Source organism: Hemitrygon akajei, chromosome 13 (genome assembly GCF_048418815.1).
Source record: "Hemitrygon akajei chromosome 13, sHemAka1.3, whole genome shotgun sequence".
NCBI classification, from domain to species: Eukaryota; Metazoa; Chordata; class Chondrichthyes; order Myliobatiformes; family Dasyatidae; genus Hemitrygon; species Hemitrygon akajei.
Window position 1 is genome coordinate 53,768,309 of NC_133136.1, and position 18,748 is coordinate 53,787,056.

An 18,748-nucleotide genomic window follows, 5' to 3' on the forward strand; every position below is an offset into this window, starting at 1 on the left:
ATGTTTCAGTTTCTCAAAAAACAGATTGAATGAATATTTAGAGAATATCAATGGATGTCACTTTTTGGATTTACAGAAGATGTTTGAAATTCCCTCATAAATAACCACTAAAGTTTGAAGCCTCAATTATTGATCTGGTTAGGACACTGGCTAAAGCAGCACAAGCAGATCAGGAATAATAATATTAATAATCTAATGGAGAGAATATGATTATTGCCATCCTTTAGGGATTTGTGTTGGGCCTATAAATATTCACCATTTTAACTACAATGGGTTCCGTTTAATTGGGACAAATCAGGATCAGTACATTTTGGCCCAGTTAAGTGGCTGCTCCAATTAGCTAAAGTTTCATGGAAATAGTTTAAAAGGTATAAAAAAGACAAACTGAGTAACAAATTTAAAAGAAATACAGAACAAATTAAAACACTATCAATACTACTATATAATTGTGTAACCGTTCCTAATATTTATCGATGGAGGAATTCATCCAGTGTATGCATTGAACAAAATCAGTGCAGATAGTGGACTGCCTTCATACAATGCTATTGATGATTGCTTCCTCCAAATCTTCATTTTCATTGTAATATTCAAGATAATTGTCAAAACCTTCAAATTCTTCATAGTTCCTAACTTGTTAAAATAGTGAAATGGTTTCATTTTCACTCCCAGCCCTTTCTGGCATCTCCAAGCCTGAATGCTTGAAACCGCAGTGAACAAAATGATTCTGAGTTGTCATACTGCTTATTTCTTGCCAACTAGAAGAGGTTTTTAAGAGGTGTCATAAATAAGCGGCTACTGCAATTAACCAATGGCCCAATTAACTGAATATCGGCCGGAAAGCAATATAAACAATTTGGCTGATGATGTAAAGATATGTGGCAGTGTAAATGGAAGTATTAAATTACAGAAGTTGTTTGTGGGTTTTGTAAATAAGCAAAACTGTGGAAGATGGATTTCAATGTAATTTAATAAGATTAGGATGGACCAGTTTTCTAACTAACTAGTGAAAAGTAGGAGCACTGGTAATCAAATGAGTTTGGTCAATATGAAGAGATTGTTAAAAGTAGTCAGCAAGAGGAATAAGTATAAAGATGCTTAGAGAACTGTCTGCATCTTAAGAATGAAATACTGGCTTTGGAAGGAGTATAGCCTATGAGTCACAAGTTTTACGTTAGAATTCTGAGAATTAAACTATCTATTGATTACACAAAGCGGTAGACTTCATAAGTTTAGGGAGTGGTTTGACTAATGCTTATGAGGAATTGATAATGTGATTAGAGAGAAACTATTTCTACCAGTTGGAGAATCTAGTATCACAAGTCACAGTTTACAATTGAGGGGCTGAAGTTCATTTAAGAAACCCTCGTGTATATGGCAGAAATTTTGAGCTTCCTTCCAGAAAAGGCAGATAATGCTATATTAAATGGTACTTCTTTTAGATTAGGTATTGGTAGACTTTTGATACAGGAAATATTAAATCATGCTGGAGCAAAGGTTGGTACTTGGGTGCTGGGCTGGTGGTCTACTTCTGTTGAAGATGTTGCTTCAGTAATTAAAACTCTCTTCCTCGTCAGTGCTGGAGGCATTGATAATCAGACTGTTTCACGGGTGTTGTTTTCCAGGGCTGTGCCCAAGTTTATGAAGAGGATCAAGGTTCCAGACTACAAGGACCGGAATGTTTTTGGAGTTCCGCTGCTGGTGAACGTTCAGCGCTCAGGACACCCACTCCCTCAGAGTATTCAGCAAGCCATGCGTTACCTCCGCAACCATTGCCTCGACCAGGTCAGTGTCTTACTACCAAGATTGCACTTGTGTGACGTTTTACCAATCATCTTGTAAGCTCACTGATCTTTTAATCAATTCCGATAAAAAGCTGATTTGTTACTGCCAGTCACACAGCACAGAAGCAAGTTCTTTGGACCATCTTGTCCATTCTGATCAGGAGGTACCTAATATCCGTCAGTCTGTGCAGGGTTTTCTCTAGGTGCTCTGGTTTCTTCTCATATCCTAAGCACATGTAGTTTAGCAGGTTAATTGGACATTGCAAATTGCCGCTGATGTGTGATAGAATCTAGGAGGAATGATGAAATGTGGAGATAATAAAACAAGGGATTAATGTAGTATGAGTGTAAATAGGTGGTCAATTGTAAGGCAGACTCAATGGGCCAAAGGGCCTGTTTCCACATTGTACATCTCTATGACTCTTTACTCATCCAACTGAATGGCACTTGCCCATGGCCTGCTATGTCTTGGTGATTCAGGGGCTTCTTAAACATTGTGAATGTACCTGGCTCCACCACCCACTCGGGCAGTGTGTTCCGGACTTCAACCATCCTCTGCATCAAGTATCTTCCTCCGATCCCCTTATTCTTTTCCTTATATCTATGCCCTCTGGTTTTAAACACCTCTGCAAATGGGGAAGAGTTTCTTACTCTATACCTTATCCATGTCCCTCATAAATTTGTATTCTGCTATCAGATTCCCTTGTCAGCCTCCACTACTCCATAGAATACCAGTTCACTTTATCCATTCTTCCTCATAACTGAAACGCTCCACCCAGGCACCATCCTCTACACCCTGTCCAGTAGAATCATACCCTTTCTAAGGTGTGATGAGCAGCATTGCTAACAATATTCTGCAGTAGCCCAACCAAAGTCTAATAAAATTTGTACCAAAACTTCCCTGTCCTTTATGCCCCAGTTAATGAACACCAACATCCCTTAAGTCTCGCATTTTATCTACCTGTTGCCTTTCCAAACTAAAAAATAATTTGATTGTTCTTTTTAATTAGATGGAATCTTATGTTGTGGACTTTAAAGTATATTTGAGAATGAAAAAGTAGTCGTGTTAGACTTCTAACGGTTATAGAAAACATTAGCTTTATATGTCACATGTATATCAAAACATCGAAACTTGCAGCAAAATGCATCATTTGCATCAACAATCAAAATAGTTGCTATGCTTCCAGCACAAACATAGCATTGGCACAAATTACTAACCCTCATCGTACATTTTGTGGGGCATGTGGGAGGAAACCCACAAAGTCACAAGGAGAGCATATAAACCAGTGACAGACTGATATTGATGAAGACCAACCTTTACAAGATTTTCTTCCACGCTTTTAATAAACAGGTTGGATTATTCCGGAAGTCTGGAGTAAAGTCACGAATCCAAGCCTTGCGACAGATGAATGAGACTTGCACAGATGGTGTAAACTACGAAGGCCAGTCTGCCTATGATGTGGCAGATATGCTTAAGCAGTACTTCAGAGACCTGCCAGAGCCACTGATGACCAGCAAACTGTCAGAAACCTTTCTTCAAATCTACCAGTGTAAGTAACTAATCAAAGTTTGCAGCCTGGCAGAAACTTTCAGATCTGAGTGCCCCCAACTATGTTCGTCTCTGTTCGATGACCTTCAGTAGATTTTTTGCCAGGATGCAGAGATACTAGTATTGCAGGAACATTGGCTCCAAGCATCTATAGATCTTCTCATAAGCTCCCTCTTTTCAAGCCCTTCAGCATAATGGCTTATATTTCCCAATGTTATTGTTTGACAGCATGTTTTTTCCTTGGAATATTGTGTGCAATAGACAGCCAGGATCTCTGAAAAATATTTATCTTTTGTGTAGTGTTTTTATGGTATTTACTTGTTCATGAAGTAAGATAAAAGACAACTTCATGAGGTAGGGGAGAATACATTCTTTCCAATCCACCACTCCCTACCACCCCCTGCCCCATTCTTAATACGCCTGTTTTTGACAAAATTTGCAGGCAGCGTTGACGGAGGGTGCCCAGGTGCAGAGTTAACCTTTAACTGACAAGACCTCCTCATGACCTTGCAAACTGTGCCTGTGTCTAGCGGAAGTCTGGGGCCACTATCTGTCATTGTAGCTGTTTTCTTTGGAGAAGTGAAGAGGCCATGTTTCATCTTCACCACAATTGTGTCATGAACCAGTGACAAATGACACAATGAATTACAATTTGCTTCACCATTTTTCTACTTTTGAACCAGGAAATTTAAAATAAAAGCTATACTGGTATTTATGAAATTACCCAAAGTTTGCCAGTTGTTAATAATATTTGAGTATTTGGAAACTGTGATTTGTAAACAATTTAATTACAAAGTTCTGGGATTGTTCTGGGGGCTGGCAAGTGTAGCCATGTTTCAGGCGCAAACATGGCATGACCACAAACCATGCGTCTTTGGACTGTTGGAGGAAACTGGAGCACATGGACGAAATTCATGTGGTCATGGGGAGAATGTACTAACTCCTTACAGAATTGAACCCCGATCTTACAGCTGGCGCTGTAAAGCATTGTGCTAACCGCTACGCTATGTTATGCACACAGACTTCCTTTTATTTTGAGTAAATATGTTGACTTTATTTTGAGGTGATGGATATTTTGAAAATGATGTGTATTTTGAGGACGGTGTATATTTTTATAGTGATGTATGTGCCCACAGAAGGATTTTGTTAAAGCTTTCTTTCTGAAGCAGCTTGCATGTACTTTCAGTTTTACGCAATGCACTAGGCAAACAGAATAACCCTATATAGGCCCTTCAGTCATTAAGTGTTTCATCACCGTCAGCCTTATATTAAAAACATCAACTAGCCATGCACTTCAGGCCAAAAAAAGGAAGCTGACTCGTTCTTTACAGGATCAATTAAACTGAATTTAGGCCGAGGTTTTTTATGTGCACTGTTGTGACTTGAGTTAAAAATGGACTTAATTTCTAGAAAAACTTCTTATCTCCTCTTCCAGTATTCCCTTGCTCCTTTCAGTTGTCAAGTCAGGACCCAGAACAGGGGCAGCATTTATTGCCTGATCCTCTGGCCCAAAGGTTTAAAAGCCATTTATCTTGCCTGCTCTTTTCAGTGGCCTGGCTGACGTGAACTCATTAGAATGGAGCAGGCATCAGAATTTTTTCCCACTTCAAGCCACTGTGCTTGGGACAAGTTCGGGGTACATTAATGGTTATTGATGTGGAAGCTTACCACTTAAATTGCAAGTGGTATGAGACAAGATGATCTATATCCATTTTCATCTTAATTTCTATCCACCTGCCTTTCTTTCGCACCACTACTTTATCTTTTCCTGTCAATCGCATTCCTATGCCTAGTGTCACTTTATGGGCATACAATCAATATATGTATATGTAACTCCTTGGTAAAGGTTTCACTGCTAATGTGGCTGGGTATTTCATATAATGGTCTTTCTGTAAGTCACTTGTGTATTCATATTTATTGTGTCTTTTAAAATTATTATTATTGTGTTTTGTATCTTTTAAGTTTTTTTGTGCTGCATTGGATCCAGAATTTTGTTCTCCATTATACTTGTATACAGGAAATAACATTAAATAATATTAAATCTTAAAATGTTTGATACAACTCAGTAGCTTGGAGCAGCTCTTTGTGCTTACTAGTAATTCTGGACACTAACGGTTGTTATTGTTCATGAAGCACTCGGAAACAGCACTGCAGAGTGCTCCATATGGTGCCAGCCTTTGCTTGCAGTCGCACTTTAACTGCACCCAGTTTGAAAAGCGGACATTGCCTTTGAAAACGTGTATTTTGTGCTGCAGATGTCCCAAAGGATCAGCGTCTCCAGGCAATCCAGGCTGGCATCATGCTGCTGCCTGATGAGAACCGAGAGGCTTTGCAGACCCTCCTGTACTTCCTCAGTGATGTTGCAGCCGTGGTCGAAGAAAACCAGATGACACCTACAAACCTTGCAGTGTGCCTGGCCCCTTCACTCTTCCATCTGAACACGCTCAAGAGAGAAAACTCCTCCCCAAGGTACCGATTTCTTGATAGGTGGAGAGGTTGTCTTTGTTTTGTTTTAATATTACATTTTTTGCAGATTTTTAGACATTAACATAGTGAAGTACTTCCACAAGTTTATGGGAAGATTGCTAACATGTGTATGCTGACAGGCGGACGCATCCACAGATAATTACCCAGTACAGGTACCCAGTACCTAGGGAGCAACAGAATCCTTCACCTGTTCATAAGCCGAACACTTGGCAAGTTGATAATGTGGTCTCATGGCAATGTGTTTAAATTGATTTTGGCCAACCAAGGTCAATGTGTGTTTAAACAAAGATGCTTAACTCGATCATTCGTTTATTGCCAGGAACTGAGTTCCCACATAGTCCCACAGCAACCAGCAAACCCATCCCATTAGACTCCCAAATGCTTGGTCGTATGTATGGGCTGTACATAAATTGTCATTTGTAACCTGGGGAGGATATGCACTCGTATACACAGAGTTTACATTAGGTGGAGGGTTTAGTTACACAAAGGATGATCAATTGTATAGACATTAGAAACGAGATCATTAGGATGGATCTTGATTTTATCCAGTTGGGTAAAAGTTTATTTCTTGGATGAAAAAAGTAAGAGTAGAAGTAAAAATAGGTTGGCAAGCCTGGTTATATTGACACCTACACATGTACAGAGAGCAGCTGAGATCAGTAACACGAGGAGGTGGGGGGGGGGGTGGGGAGAAGAAGGTAAGGAATACTTGCACAGGGTTTGCAGGGGCTCACCCAGCTGTGACAGTAACTTCAACAAAATCTTTAAAAAAACTCAGAAAACCAGCACCACTGGGAAAAATTCACCCCTTCATTTATATAAACACACAAAACTGCTGCCAGACTCCCAAACCAAAACAGTGCCGATACGAAATTGCCTCCTTCATGATGACCTTCCTAATTATTTGTTGTGTGGGCCTATTGTGTAAAGTTGTCATTCATCAGCGAGTGAGACTGATAAGGACCTGTCCCAGAGTGACAGTTTAAGCGCTGTCCCCACACTCCACGATCCTCTCAGAGACACTAATTTAAAAAGGGAGCTTGACCTTGGCATGCAGTCTGCTAACTAATTTAAACTGAGGCGTCCCATTTCAGGACAGCCACTAAAGCAGAGACAAATTGCTGCGGGGTTGCTCAAGTGTAAGAATTTTTACTCCCATGTGAGTAACTTTGTGCCATAAATCAAGTGCCCTGTTCGGTGATCCTTATGCAAGTTTACAAGGTTTGCTGCTGTTTAATGATTCTTTTGTCCAATCCTACAAATACCTGTGCTGGCACCTAGGTGTCTGTGCTTTTGTTCACAGGTCATTACGTATTAATGAGATACTTGTCCCCTTTGAACCTAGAGTGATCCAGCGGAAGCAAAGCTTGGGCAAGCCCGACCAGAAGGACCTGAATGAAAACCTGGCTGCCACTCAGGGTCTAGCCCACATGATCGCCGAGTGCAAGAAACTTTTCAAGGTGTGCTGTGTTTGTGTTTCTTCGGTTTTATCCCAGATGGCCTTGAAATTGGTGATTGGTAATTTACTGTCACACACACACAAGACAATGGAGAAACTCAACAGGTCAGCCAGCATCTATGGAGAGGAACAAACGATCGACATTTTGGGCCGGGGCCGAGGCTTGGAAGAGGGTAGAAGTCAAAATAAGGTGAAGGTGGGGGGAGGGGAAGGAGTACAAGCTGGTAGGTGGCAAATTTGTAATTTAGCGAATGATTTATTATAAACTAATTGTTTATCTCAGGGGTCGGTTCTCACTATACTACCACTGAGATGTAATGAAAAGCCTTTGTTTACATGCTAGCCAGATGGATCATTCCATAATGGAGACAGTACAAAGGGAATAAAAAGAGGATGCTGAATGTTACTGTGAAAGTGCAGTGCAAGTGGACAAATAAAGTGTAAGGGCAATGACAAGGTCGATTGAGAGATCTGAGTTCACCATTATTGTAAAAGAGGTCAGTTCCAGAGCCTGGATCAGTACTGTTGAAAATGCAATATAGCAGTGCTGTCTTCAGCAGAATCGAGTTTAAGAAATCTGAAATCCAACTCCACTGGACAATGGAACTGAGTTTGGATGCAAATGGACCACAAACAAAGATGCTGAAATGCAGCCTGTTTGGCAGAGTCAATCCAGAATGATTTTCCACACCTGATTTGTTCTTCATTCTGCGTGCTCGATCCAGAGGAGAGAGGAGCTGCTGGCAAAGAAGCTATTGGGTCTGTTTGCAGTCCCCCTCCCACAGTTATCTTCCCTCTGACGAGACTGGGGAAAGGGCTGCAGTAGGTGCAATCTCACTTTATGCATGCCACATGCAAAGAAAAAGGGCCCACTAATCCCCTTCCCCACCTCCCCTCACCCCCTTTCATTTCTCCATGGCATACCTGTACAGAGAGGTTTTTTCAAGATCTGTCGTGGGCCTCTAGGGGTCAGTGAGGTCCCATATGAAACATCATTTATCAGGAATCAACAAGACTGAAATATTTCACCATATCAGATATTAGAAAGGCATTATCTTTATTCAGTTAAATACCATTGTCTTTGGTTTTCATTTCCCCATTATACTGTGTTTAAATTCAAATTCTTCCTTCTGAAGATGAGCTTAAACACAATATAATGGACAAATGAAAACATAGTTTTGGACTTTGACAAATTTGATTCTGCTCCGATAAAAAGCTGTACTTAATTGTAAACACTGTAAGCTTACAGGTAAATACTAATGACCACATTGAAAGGGAAACAATACAGGAGAAAATATATTTGTTAGATGTATAATAACCTTGGCAATATTTTATTCCCTAGATTCCAGAGGAAATGATGAGCCAGTGCCGTAACTCTTACATGGAGCAGGATTTGCAGCCGGTCAGCTTGGAGCAGCTGGGCCAGACCAGCAACGGTGAAGCGTCTGACTACCGGGCTCATCTGCAGAATCACATGCATTCTCTGCTGAAGGAAGCCAAGGACAAGTTTAAAGGCTGGGTCAATTGTTCAACGTCAGAGTCAGCAGAGCTAGCCTACAAAAAGGTACTTCCCATTGTTTACAGTCACCAATAAATCATGCCAGTGCATGTACAGTAAAAGTGAAGAGATTGCATTCTGGAGGTAAATTATCCATACCTACCTAGAAATGGAAGATGGATCCACAATTTCGCATGGAAAAATCCCAGAGTGCAAGCCAGCAGTATTACTCCTGCTTCAGTACTGATCCCCACTGCTATTTGTACATCAATGGCAAAGCAGTTGCCAGTCTCATAGAATTAGTGGCTACAAGTACCAATTGGGGCCAACCTTGCTGCTCGTCTCCTGGGGAGACTTAGACTTAGACTGCTATCTCCCCATCTACTTCAGCAATGGCCATTATTGTCAGCAATCAGCCTTAAGTGGCAGAACCTGTATAGCTAATCACTTTTTTTTTACACCAGTGGGGCCAAATCATCCTTACTAGTGGTGTACATTTGATCCTTGATATATCCACAATTTTTGTGAGGTGCCCAGTAATGTGTAGAAATAGGACTTCCAATTAACAGAATCCCTGCATTGGCCCAAGCCTCTTACAACTGACATAGAGGAAAATTCCTGGAAGTGACCAATTCCTGTCAGTGAACACTTCCATCAGCCCTCTTCCTCTTACTTTCCGTGGGAATTTTGCAGGTTTCCATTGAATTTCAGTGAAGTTATGCGTAGCAGCCGTGTCTATACATAAACACATCACTGGGGTGCCACAGTAGCATAGAGGACAGCATGACGCAATTATCAGTTCAGGCCGTCGGAGTTTGGAATTCAATCCCAGCATCCTCTGTAAGGAGTTTGTACAACCTCCCCATGGAATGCTTGAGTTTTCTGCAGGTGCTACGGTCCCTCCCACAGTCCAAGACATACCGGTTAGTAGGTTAATTGGTTATTGTAAGTTGTCCCATGATTAGGTGAGGTTAAATTGCGGATGCTGGCAGTATGGCTCAAAGGGCCTATTCTACGCTTTCCCTCTAAATAAATTATTAAACAACTGCCACGCCATCTTCAGTGGTGAAAAACCAAATGATCGCAATGTAATTTTCTTTGACCAGGCATGTGATGGCCCACCTCTGAAACTGTGGAAGGCTTCTGTTGAAGTTCCTGTTGCCCCAGAAGATGTTCTCTGGCGGATACTGCGAGACCGCCATCTCTGGGATGATGACCTACTTAGTTCGAAGGTCATTGAAAATTTGAATAGTCAAACAGACATCTATCACTACGTGCAAAGCAGCATGGCCCCACACCCAACTCGAGACTACGTGCTCATAAGGTAAATATTTCCATGCTCCTCTAGATATCATCTGTAGGGAGCAAAGTGGAATTAGATAAGCCAGTGTGGTCCTGCACTAAAAGTATTGTTCAGAAAGCTTCACCCTATACAAAACAGGAAACTACCATTCCTGATCCTTGAAGCGTCTGAGTTAGCTAATGACTAGCAGCAGTGGCTTAGGGACAGGTAGTAATAGGTCCACTTCAACTGGACTCTGTCTCCACATTCCCTAACCCAGAAAACAATACTGAATGAAAGGACAGAAAGTGGATAAACTGTTCTGCTGCACACAACTGGATCACCCCCCAGAGCTCGTATGAAGAATATGTAACTCAGTGCTGTGCTTCTGAGCGAGTTATTTCTTTCAGGAGCGAAAACAAAGTGGTGGGGGAGGGTGGGGAGGAGGAATAGCTTGGAAAATCACAGATCCCTGAATATTTGTTTTTCCCATTTACTAATTTGAAATATTGAGAGCAATTTTGGGCCCCATAGCTGAGAGAGGATATCTGGCCCTAGAGAGGGTTCAGGGCAGGTTCACACAAAAGATCCCAGGAATGAAAGGCTTAATCAATGAGGCACGTTTGACGTCTCTGGGCCCATACTCAATGGAGTTCGGAAGGATGGTGGGGGGGGATCTCATTAAAACCTGCCAGATACTGGAAGGCCTGGATAGAGAGGCACTATATTTCCATTAGTAGAAGAGTCCAGAATCTAAGGGTTTAGAGGAGTCTAGAATTAAAGGGTCATCCCATAGAATAGAGGGATGACCCTTTAACACCAAGATGAAGAGAAATTGCTTCAGCGGGAGGGTGGTGAATCTGCGGAATCCATTGCCACGGAGAGCTGTGGAGGCCAAGACTCCGGGTGTGTTTTAAGCAGAAGTTGGCAAGTTGTTGATTGGTAAAGGGTTAAGGGCTACAGGGAAAAGGCAAGAGAATGGGGTTGAAAAGAATCAGCCAAGATTGAATGGCAGAGCAGAAAAATGGCTGAATGGACTAATTCAACTTCTATATCTTATGGCCTTTGCATTGTTATTGAAGAATATGCATTTGAATCTATTCAATTGGTTTTTTTTCAGGACCTGGAAGACAAATTTGCCAAGGGGCAGCTGTGCACTGGTGGCCACGTCGGTAGAGCACAATGGAACACCGGTGGTTGGAGGAGTCCGAGCTAATGCCCTTACCTCACGATATCTAATAGAGCCCTGCGGGTCAGGGAAGTCTAAGCTCACCTACTTGTGCAGGATAGACACAAGGTATTAACTTGGTCTTTTTTCAGAGTTCTATCTAGTAATGTGGCGGTGTATTTCTAACGTTAGCCTGCTTTGGTGCATTGTTGCATCCATCAAGACATTTAGTATATGTGAACCAAGTGTTAAGAAGCTTGATTGGTTACATATATGAACGCAAAATTATTGAAATATACAAATTGTAATGTCCCAGATTTGTAGTCTATTTAGTCCAGAAAGCAATTTTATTTGTGTACTAAACTTTATGCAACAACAGCAACAGTTTTCAAAATGGTTTAATGGGAAGTTATTGGACTATCCACAAAGTAGAGATTACCAGGGTTGTTATACACAGGGGTGGTAATGGGGACAAGCTCCCACTATCTATTAAATGCTCCCAATGACTTGCATCTCAAGTAGCCTCTGACAACCAAGTCCAGCTCCTCGCCTTCACATGTGGCATAGCTACTGAGCCCAGCGAAATCATTTCTACTGACAGGAGAAGGGGCAAAGGTGGATTACTGGTGCCTTAAAACCAGTTACCTTAGGCAGATAGGGCTTGTCAGTCATGGTTGGCAGCTCACCTAGAAGGGAAACATGGGGGAGGCTTTGGGAGTAAACTCTGGAGCTGGAGTCGCTAAGGCAGTCCTATATTGAGTTCAATACTGACTGGCAACTCTTGTGACACTGCTGGTACCAAACTGTACCGTTCCTTTTGGTTCATCAGTTGCATAGAGAGGGGGAGCTCGCTACATGGAAAACAGCTTGCTCTCCATATCGTACTGCCCAGGTTCACATATCTAGACAGCTAGAACGCAATATCCATGGTCGACTCTGACCGAGAGAGACCCTCACCTCACTTCATTACTAAATCTGATAGCTAATCCGAATCAAAATCAGAATCAGGTTTAATGTCACTGGCAACTGTTGTGAAATTTGTTGTCATGTGGCAGCAGTACAGTGCAATACATGATAATAGAAAAAATGTGAATTACATTTAATTATGTTATATATATAGATACGTACTTAAATGTAATTCACGTTTTTTACTATTATTATGTATGTGTGTGTGTGAAATAGTTAAATAAGTAGTGCAAAAATAGAAATAAAAAACGTAGTGAGGTAGTGTTCATGGGTTCATTATTCATTCAGAATTCTGATGGCAGAGATACGAAGCTGTTCCTGAATCATTGAGTGTGTGCCTTCAGGCTTTTGTACCACCTTCCCGATGGTAGCAATGAGAACGAGTCATGACCTGGGTGATTTCTTCTACATAACCTTTACTAGTTTGGTGATCCGCATTACCAAAGCATGTCTGCCCAGTGTAAGAACAAAATTATGTCTTGCAGCATCCACCTGAGGCAGTGGCACTGGTTTCCATTGCCACCAGCATTTGCAATTGAGATAGGAGAAGTTAAGAGCTACTCCTATGCTGAACCCTCCAAGGAGGTACATGTGACCCTCAGCACTTAAGAACCCTGCCATCAGTCTGGCTGTCTTAAGCCACAGACAGTGATAGGGCACTGATATTGTCTTCAGGCTTCTTTCTAAACAATGTCATTTGTTATGGTCAAACATGTTGTTTAGATTTTTAAATGGCTGTGGTAAATTCTAAATCCATGTTCTCTCTTTCCTTTTAGGGGAAGGATGCCAGAATGGTACAATAAAGTTTTTGGACACTTGTGCGCAGCGGAAGTTGTTAGAATAAGGGACTCTTTTATTATTCACGGCTCCGGCAGTCAAGAAACCAAGCATTAGGGAACACCTTCCAGTAAACCAGCCTGTTAACTCTGAAGCACAGTCCTTCAAAGAATAATGTTTGAAAGGAAACTGGTGGACCTGCATTATACGTTTATGAGAGGTCTGCATGAATCAGACCTTGAATAGATGATTTTATTTTTTAAATTCTTAATTTTGACTGTAACGATATACTTTAAAAAGCTGCTTAATTCATTCATGAGGGCTGAGATATAGACCTTTACTGGAACACAGTTGGAATAACGGTCTTTAGATAAAAATGAAGTGCAAACTTGCATTGCATTTCCTTGTTTAGTGGCCACAATTGCTTCTATGAAGCATCAAGCATTTTGTGTAATGTAAATCAAGCCCTGGTGCGTACTTGTGATTTTTTTTCTATTATTCTCCATAACTTCCTTGTTTATGAATCATTGTTGTATTTTTCAGAGTTGTGCTTTTCTGTTTTGCTTACTTGGTTCAGTTATCTTAGCTAGCATGGTGCACCTGGAGGCGTGTGTGATTGAGGCTGTTTCTAAGCAATTGAAATGTGGGAGAGTGTGTAAAGAGTGGTGTCTGGTACACTTCTTGCTTGGAACATAATTTGCATGGCAGAATGAAACCCATTGATTAAGGGTCCAGTGGAATTTAAGGTTTCAATATCATAACTTATGCAAAAGACAATGAGGACCACTTTAAGGCCACTTCTCCCCATCAGAACTTTATTTCTTTTTCCCCCTCGTGCTAGAGTCATACTAATTTCTACATCTGAGAGTCTTGCCTGCCTAGTATTTGGAAAAGGTTTCCTTGGAGAACAACCTTAAACCCAATAAATCTTTGATTGTACAGCTAAGACACTAGCTATGTCTTAAAAGTTGGAAGGTTGGATTCTTTTGATGAACAATACCTCGTATTTTTTTCGTACCCACAATCTGAGATCTTCATGTAGTCTTGAAAGCTTCGAGGAATAGAAGCAATTTTAAAAGCAGTGATGGATCTGCATTTTAGCATACTGAAAACAAACTAGGCCACATTTTTAATAAAATGCATGTTGCTTCAAGGTGAAGCAATGTTCTGAAGTCATTGCCATGGAGTATTAAATGATGTACAGGTATCATTTAAAAACAATAACAGAAATTGTCATGAAAGAGAACATTCTGGATCTTTACTGGGAACCTGCTGCATATATTTAGTCAGTTCTATCTGTTTTGCATTGTGAGAATGTTAGGTAAACTAAAATAGTTCTTGAGTAGGATGCCACCCTTTTTCACCCTACATCTCCTTTTGCAGCAGAAGAATTCAATATTCCAACATCACTTTCTGCTGAAAATTGTCTCTGAAAACCAAGGCGTGCAATATCTTGGCTTAAAGTGCTAACTTGCAACCTCCTCGGATATCTTCAACCCATCCCACTTAGTTTCATGTTGTCAGGAGAAAAAATATTTACAACGATAATGATAAGTCTCTGCACCATGATTGCTATCCTGAGCAACATCTATTGATGCTAATTCAAGGTTCAGATTGGCAGATTTTTATTCGATTTCAAAGAAAAAATATAAAACAAAATATTACAGAAAATGTGAATCTAAAGAAAGTATTCAGGAATTCTCCTGCCTTCCACTTTATCTCTCTGTTCTTTCCTTACCTCCCCCATTTCTGTGTTTGTTTTATCTCTATGTTTTCCGTTTTGATGAAAGGTCATTATTGGAAATATTGTTTCTTTTTCTGCAGATGTTTTCCTGACTCGCTAAGTGTTTCCAGTATTTATTATATATAGAACAAAGAACAGCATATCCATGAAGGTTACTGATTATTGTAGAAACCCTGACAGTGACCTGCCAGGAAAGAGAACTGGCAAGTGCTAACTGTTTCAATCCCTAGATACATATTTCAGTCTAATGGGCCAGCAAGCTTTAGTCAGGATTTCAATCACAACCATTTCAGGGGTGCTTGTGGTGTCCTGAGACAAAATAGATTAAAGTTACTGGATTTAGTTTTGGCCCTCCAGTCTAGGATCTTGGCTGGGATCCACTAGACACCACTTTCAAGAGAAGTCTGGCTAATGTTTGTGAATCCCCACCTAATGCAATGACCCAAGAAAGGACAAGCAGAGGCCCCTCTTCTTCAGGCAACCTCCAAACATTGAAGGAGGGAGATATTTGATGTTAAGACACAACTCTGCTAATGTTACTGTTAGGTGTTCTGGATTTACAGGGCCCATGCGGTAATACAAAATAATACTGTGTTTTGATTATGTACGCGATCAATATGTTTTTCTTGGACTGTGTGGCTTTTTCATGTGTCTATCTTAAAACTATTCCCAGGCATACGTGTATGGTATCACATTATTACAACTGAGTTGTGGGCCTCCAAATAATATTATGATGTATATTTACTTAGTTTTCATTACATTTCGTATCACTCTACAATTCCCATCCAAGATTTAATATCCATGGTATTAGATAATATTGGAAATAGAAAGCAACAGAAGATCCCCAACTATTGACAAGTAATCCAGACATGTTAATGATAATCTATAACCTATTACTTTTATTTTTGTTTTAATTTTGGTTTTCTATCATCACCTGACAATCATAAGAGTTTGTTAGCAATCACAGGGTGTGAGGTGCCAAGTGGTCCTCAAATGGAAAGTAGCCTTTCTTACAGGTTTTACTGTAACATTGCTGTTTGTTTGAGGCTTAAATGGAATGTAGTTAATGCATATGCTGCCGTTAGGAATTCAATAACCCTTTTTTATTATCTGGGTGCTGGAGCCCTAAGTGAGCAGAATTTAAAAGAAGGATTTATCTAATATTGTTTAAAATATTTACCATTCAGTGTTATGTAAAGAGCATTTAGTGAAATTTGTGACAATGAAATCAATTTTATTCAGTGTTGTCCCTTCATTTTACAATGCTAGCTTATCTCTCTGTTTTGTTACCAGAATTCCTTTGGTATTTGTATGTAGATTTTGAAGTCACTGTATATACCATTGAATTGTAAACACATACACATGTCTAGCTGCATATTGCCAAATAGGGATAACGCATGTTATTAATTATTTAAATATTCCATGTATTTATACCTCAATTATACTTTTTGTACCTTTCTAAAATATTGTAAATATTTTACTTTGTCAAAGCTAAGGCATAAAGAAACTAGAACGTGTTTATATCTTTGTCTGTACAGTTATAACCATCAAGTGCACTATTAAATGTGTTAAAAAAGATCACTTGTTCTTTGCAATTTGTTAGTTGCATGTTCCAGCAAGGTATACCCTATCCTGCAGGTTGGATAACCCAGCTCTGCTTGTCTTGATGCACCTTGTTCTGACCTGTTTGAATGGTGATTGAAAAAGATTTAATAAGTAAATCCAACCAGAAAGACAAGATCTGATTTTACCTATAAGTTGAGGGTAACTTTATAAGATGAATCCTGAATTTAGTTCTGTGCCAGCCTTGTGCGACTCAGTGATGGAATACCAAAGGGCCTTAACTACTGACAAGACCAGTGCTAAAGGAGGACTAGCTATTTTTTTAAATGCTAGTTTGTGTCTTCACATTATCAGAATTGTTAGACCCCAAATGTGGGTTTTTTTGGCACAGGAGACCATTCAGCCTATTAATCCTGTACCTGTCAGTCCATTCCCTTTGCTGATTGGCATAGGCCTGTAGGGTTTGTCACCGGTGCATTTTGGATTGATGTAGGGAATGCTGCTGTGTGGGTGTGCACACTTCAAGTTTACCTGCAGCTCCATTCAGAACCTTCACAAGGGGCTTGCCTTTTAACGGACTGGCTGTTTCAACAGACTGAAATTAATGCTGAAGGTGGTTATACAATATCACTAACATCAGTAAATTACAAGGTACACGCCAGACAGCAGGGAGGGATTCGGGCTAATACCCATTCCTGGTAAAAAGCATTTAAGTTATGGGAACAATCAGCAGTGAAGAATATAACAGGGCTAGTACAAGCATCATCGGTGGGGATTGATGATATGCTGGTAGAACACTTGAAGCACTGTCAGCAAGTTAAAGAGACTAAACAAAGGCAGCAGCTGAAGAAATTAATGGACTTCATGAGGCACTGAAGATTCTTCTTGAAATTAAAACATCAGCAATGTTGATTAAACAGGAGATGCATCTCTGGACTAAGCATTTTGCTAGCAGTAAAAATATTAAGGTAACATTTCAGATTCACCCATTTTTGATCACATCAAGGAGGGGTTGGAAATGTTAAAGTGACTGCCCCAGCTGATCCACAGGAGGCCTCTGACATCAGGCAGGAGTGGCACAAACATACAGGTCTCTGCCACAGCGAGGCCTCATGAAAAGAGAGTGGGCTGCGTTTAGATTATAGAGCACAAAATCAAATGCTACGGAGCAGTGAAGTCTCAATGACCTAGATTAATGTGAGAAAAACCTGTTCACTTTGGAGTTAGTTTTCACTTCTATCATCAGATACAAACAGGGTGTGACACCCTGTAAGTGGGCATGTGGTCCCTCCGTCCGATCAAACTGATGGAAACCGAGTCTCGGGTGCCTAAAGAATCGGAATAAGGATCATAAGACCATAAGACAAAGGAGCAGAATTTGGCCATTCGGCCCATCGAGTCTGCTCCACCATTTTATCATGAGCAGATCCATTCTCCCATTTAGTCCCACTTCCCTGCCTTCCCCGGCATCATAACCTTTGATACCCTGGCTACTCAGATACCTATCAATCTCTGCCTTAAATACACCCAATGACTTGGCCTCCACCGCTGCCCGTGGCAACAAATTCCACAGATTCACCACCCTCTGGCTAAAAAATTTCTTCGCATCTCCGTTCTGAATGGGCACCCTGCAATCCTTAAATCATGCGCTCTCATACTAGACTCCCCCACCATGGGAAACAACTTTGTCACATCCACTCTGTCCATGCCTTTCAACATTCAAAATGTTTCTATGAGGTTCCCCCTCATTCTTCTAAACTCCAAGGAGTACAGTCCAAGAGCACTCAAACATTCCTCATATGGTAACCCTCTCATTCCTGGAATCATCCTAGTGAATCTTCTCTGAACCCTCTCCAATGTCAGCACATCCTTCCTGAAATAAGGAGCCCAAAACTGCACGCAGTATTCCAAGTGAGGGCTTACCAGTGCCTTATAGAGCCTCAACATCACATCCCTGCTCCTATACTCTATTCCTCTAGAAATGAATGCCAACATTGCATTCGCCTTCTTCACCACCAACTCAACCAGGAGGTTAACCTTAAGAGTATCCTGCACGAGGGCTCCCAAGTCCCATTGCATCTCAGAATTTTGAACTCTCTCCCCATTTAAATAGATCAGATTTATTATCACTGACTTATGTGATGTGAAATCTATGTTTTTACAGCAGCAGTACATCAGCAAAAATTACTATCAATTGCAAACATAAACAAATAGTGCAAAATAAAAGAATAACAATGTAACAATGTTCACGGGCTCTTGGACCATTCGGAAATCCGACAGAAGAGGGGAAGAAGCTGTTTCTGAATTGTTGGGTGCAGGGCTTCACCTCCTTTATCTCCCCCTTCCCCGATTGCAGTAATAAAAAAAGGGGGCATGTCTGACTGGTGAAGGTCCTTTATGATGGATGCCCCCTTCTTGAGACATCACCTCTTGAAGATGTCTTCAGTGGTAGGGAGGGTCATGTCTGTGATGGA

General features: G+C 40.7%; 1 protein-coding gene across 4 annotated transcripts in view; it reads left to right on the plus strand.

Moving 5' to 3' along the window:
• The window catches only part of dlc1 (DLC1 Rho GTPase activating protein), a 459,645-nt gene extending 443,356 nt beyond the window's left edge, over positions 1-16,289 (plus strand). For all 4 annotated transcript variants that reach the window (XM_073064603.1, XM_073064602.1, XM_073064605.1 and 1 more), the window contains 8 exons: positions 1,623-1,782; positions 3,133-3,331; positions 5,586-5,799; positions 7,163-7,277; positions 8,619-8,840; positions 9,881-10,098; positions 11,177-11,353; positions 12,967-16,289. In XM_073064603.1, the coding sequence (XP_072920704.1) occupies positions 1,623-1,782; positions 3,133-3,331; positions 5,586-5,799; positions 7,163-7,277; positions 8,619-8,840; positions 9,881-10,098; positions 11,177-11,353; positions 12,967-13,084 (1,423 nt within the window). In that variant the 3' untranslated portion in view covers positions 13,085-16,289. The remainder of the gene's footprint in view (positions 1-1,622; positions 1,783-3,132; positions 3,332-5,585; positions 5,800-7,162; positions 7,278-8,618; positions 8,841-9,880; positions 10,099-11,176; positions 11,354-12,966) is intronic.
• The last annotated feature ends 2,459 nt before the right edge of the window (positions 16,290-18,748 follow it).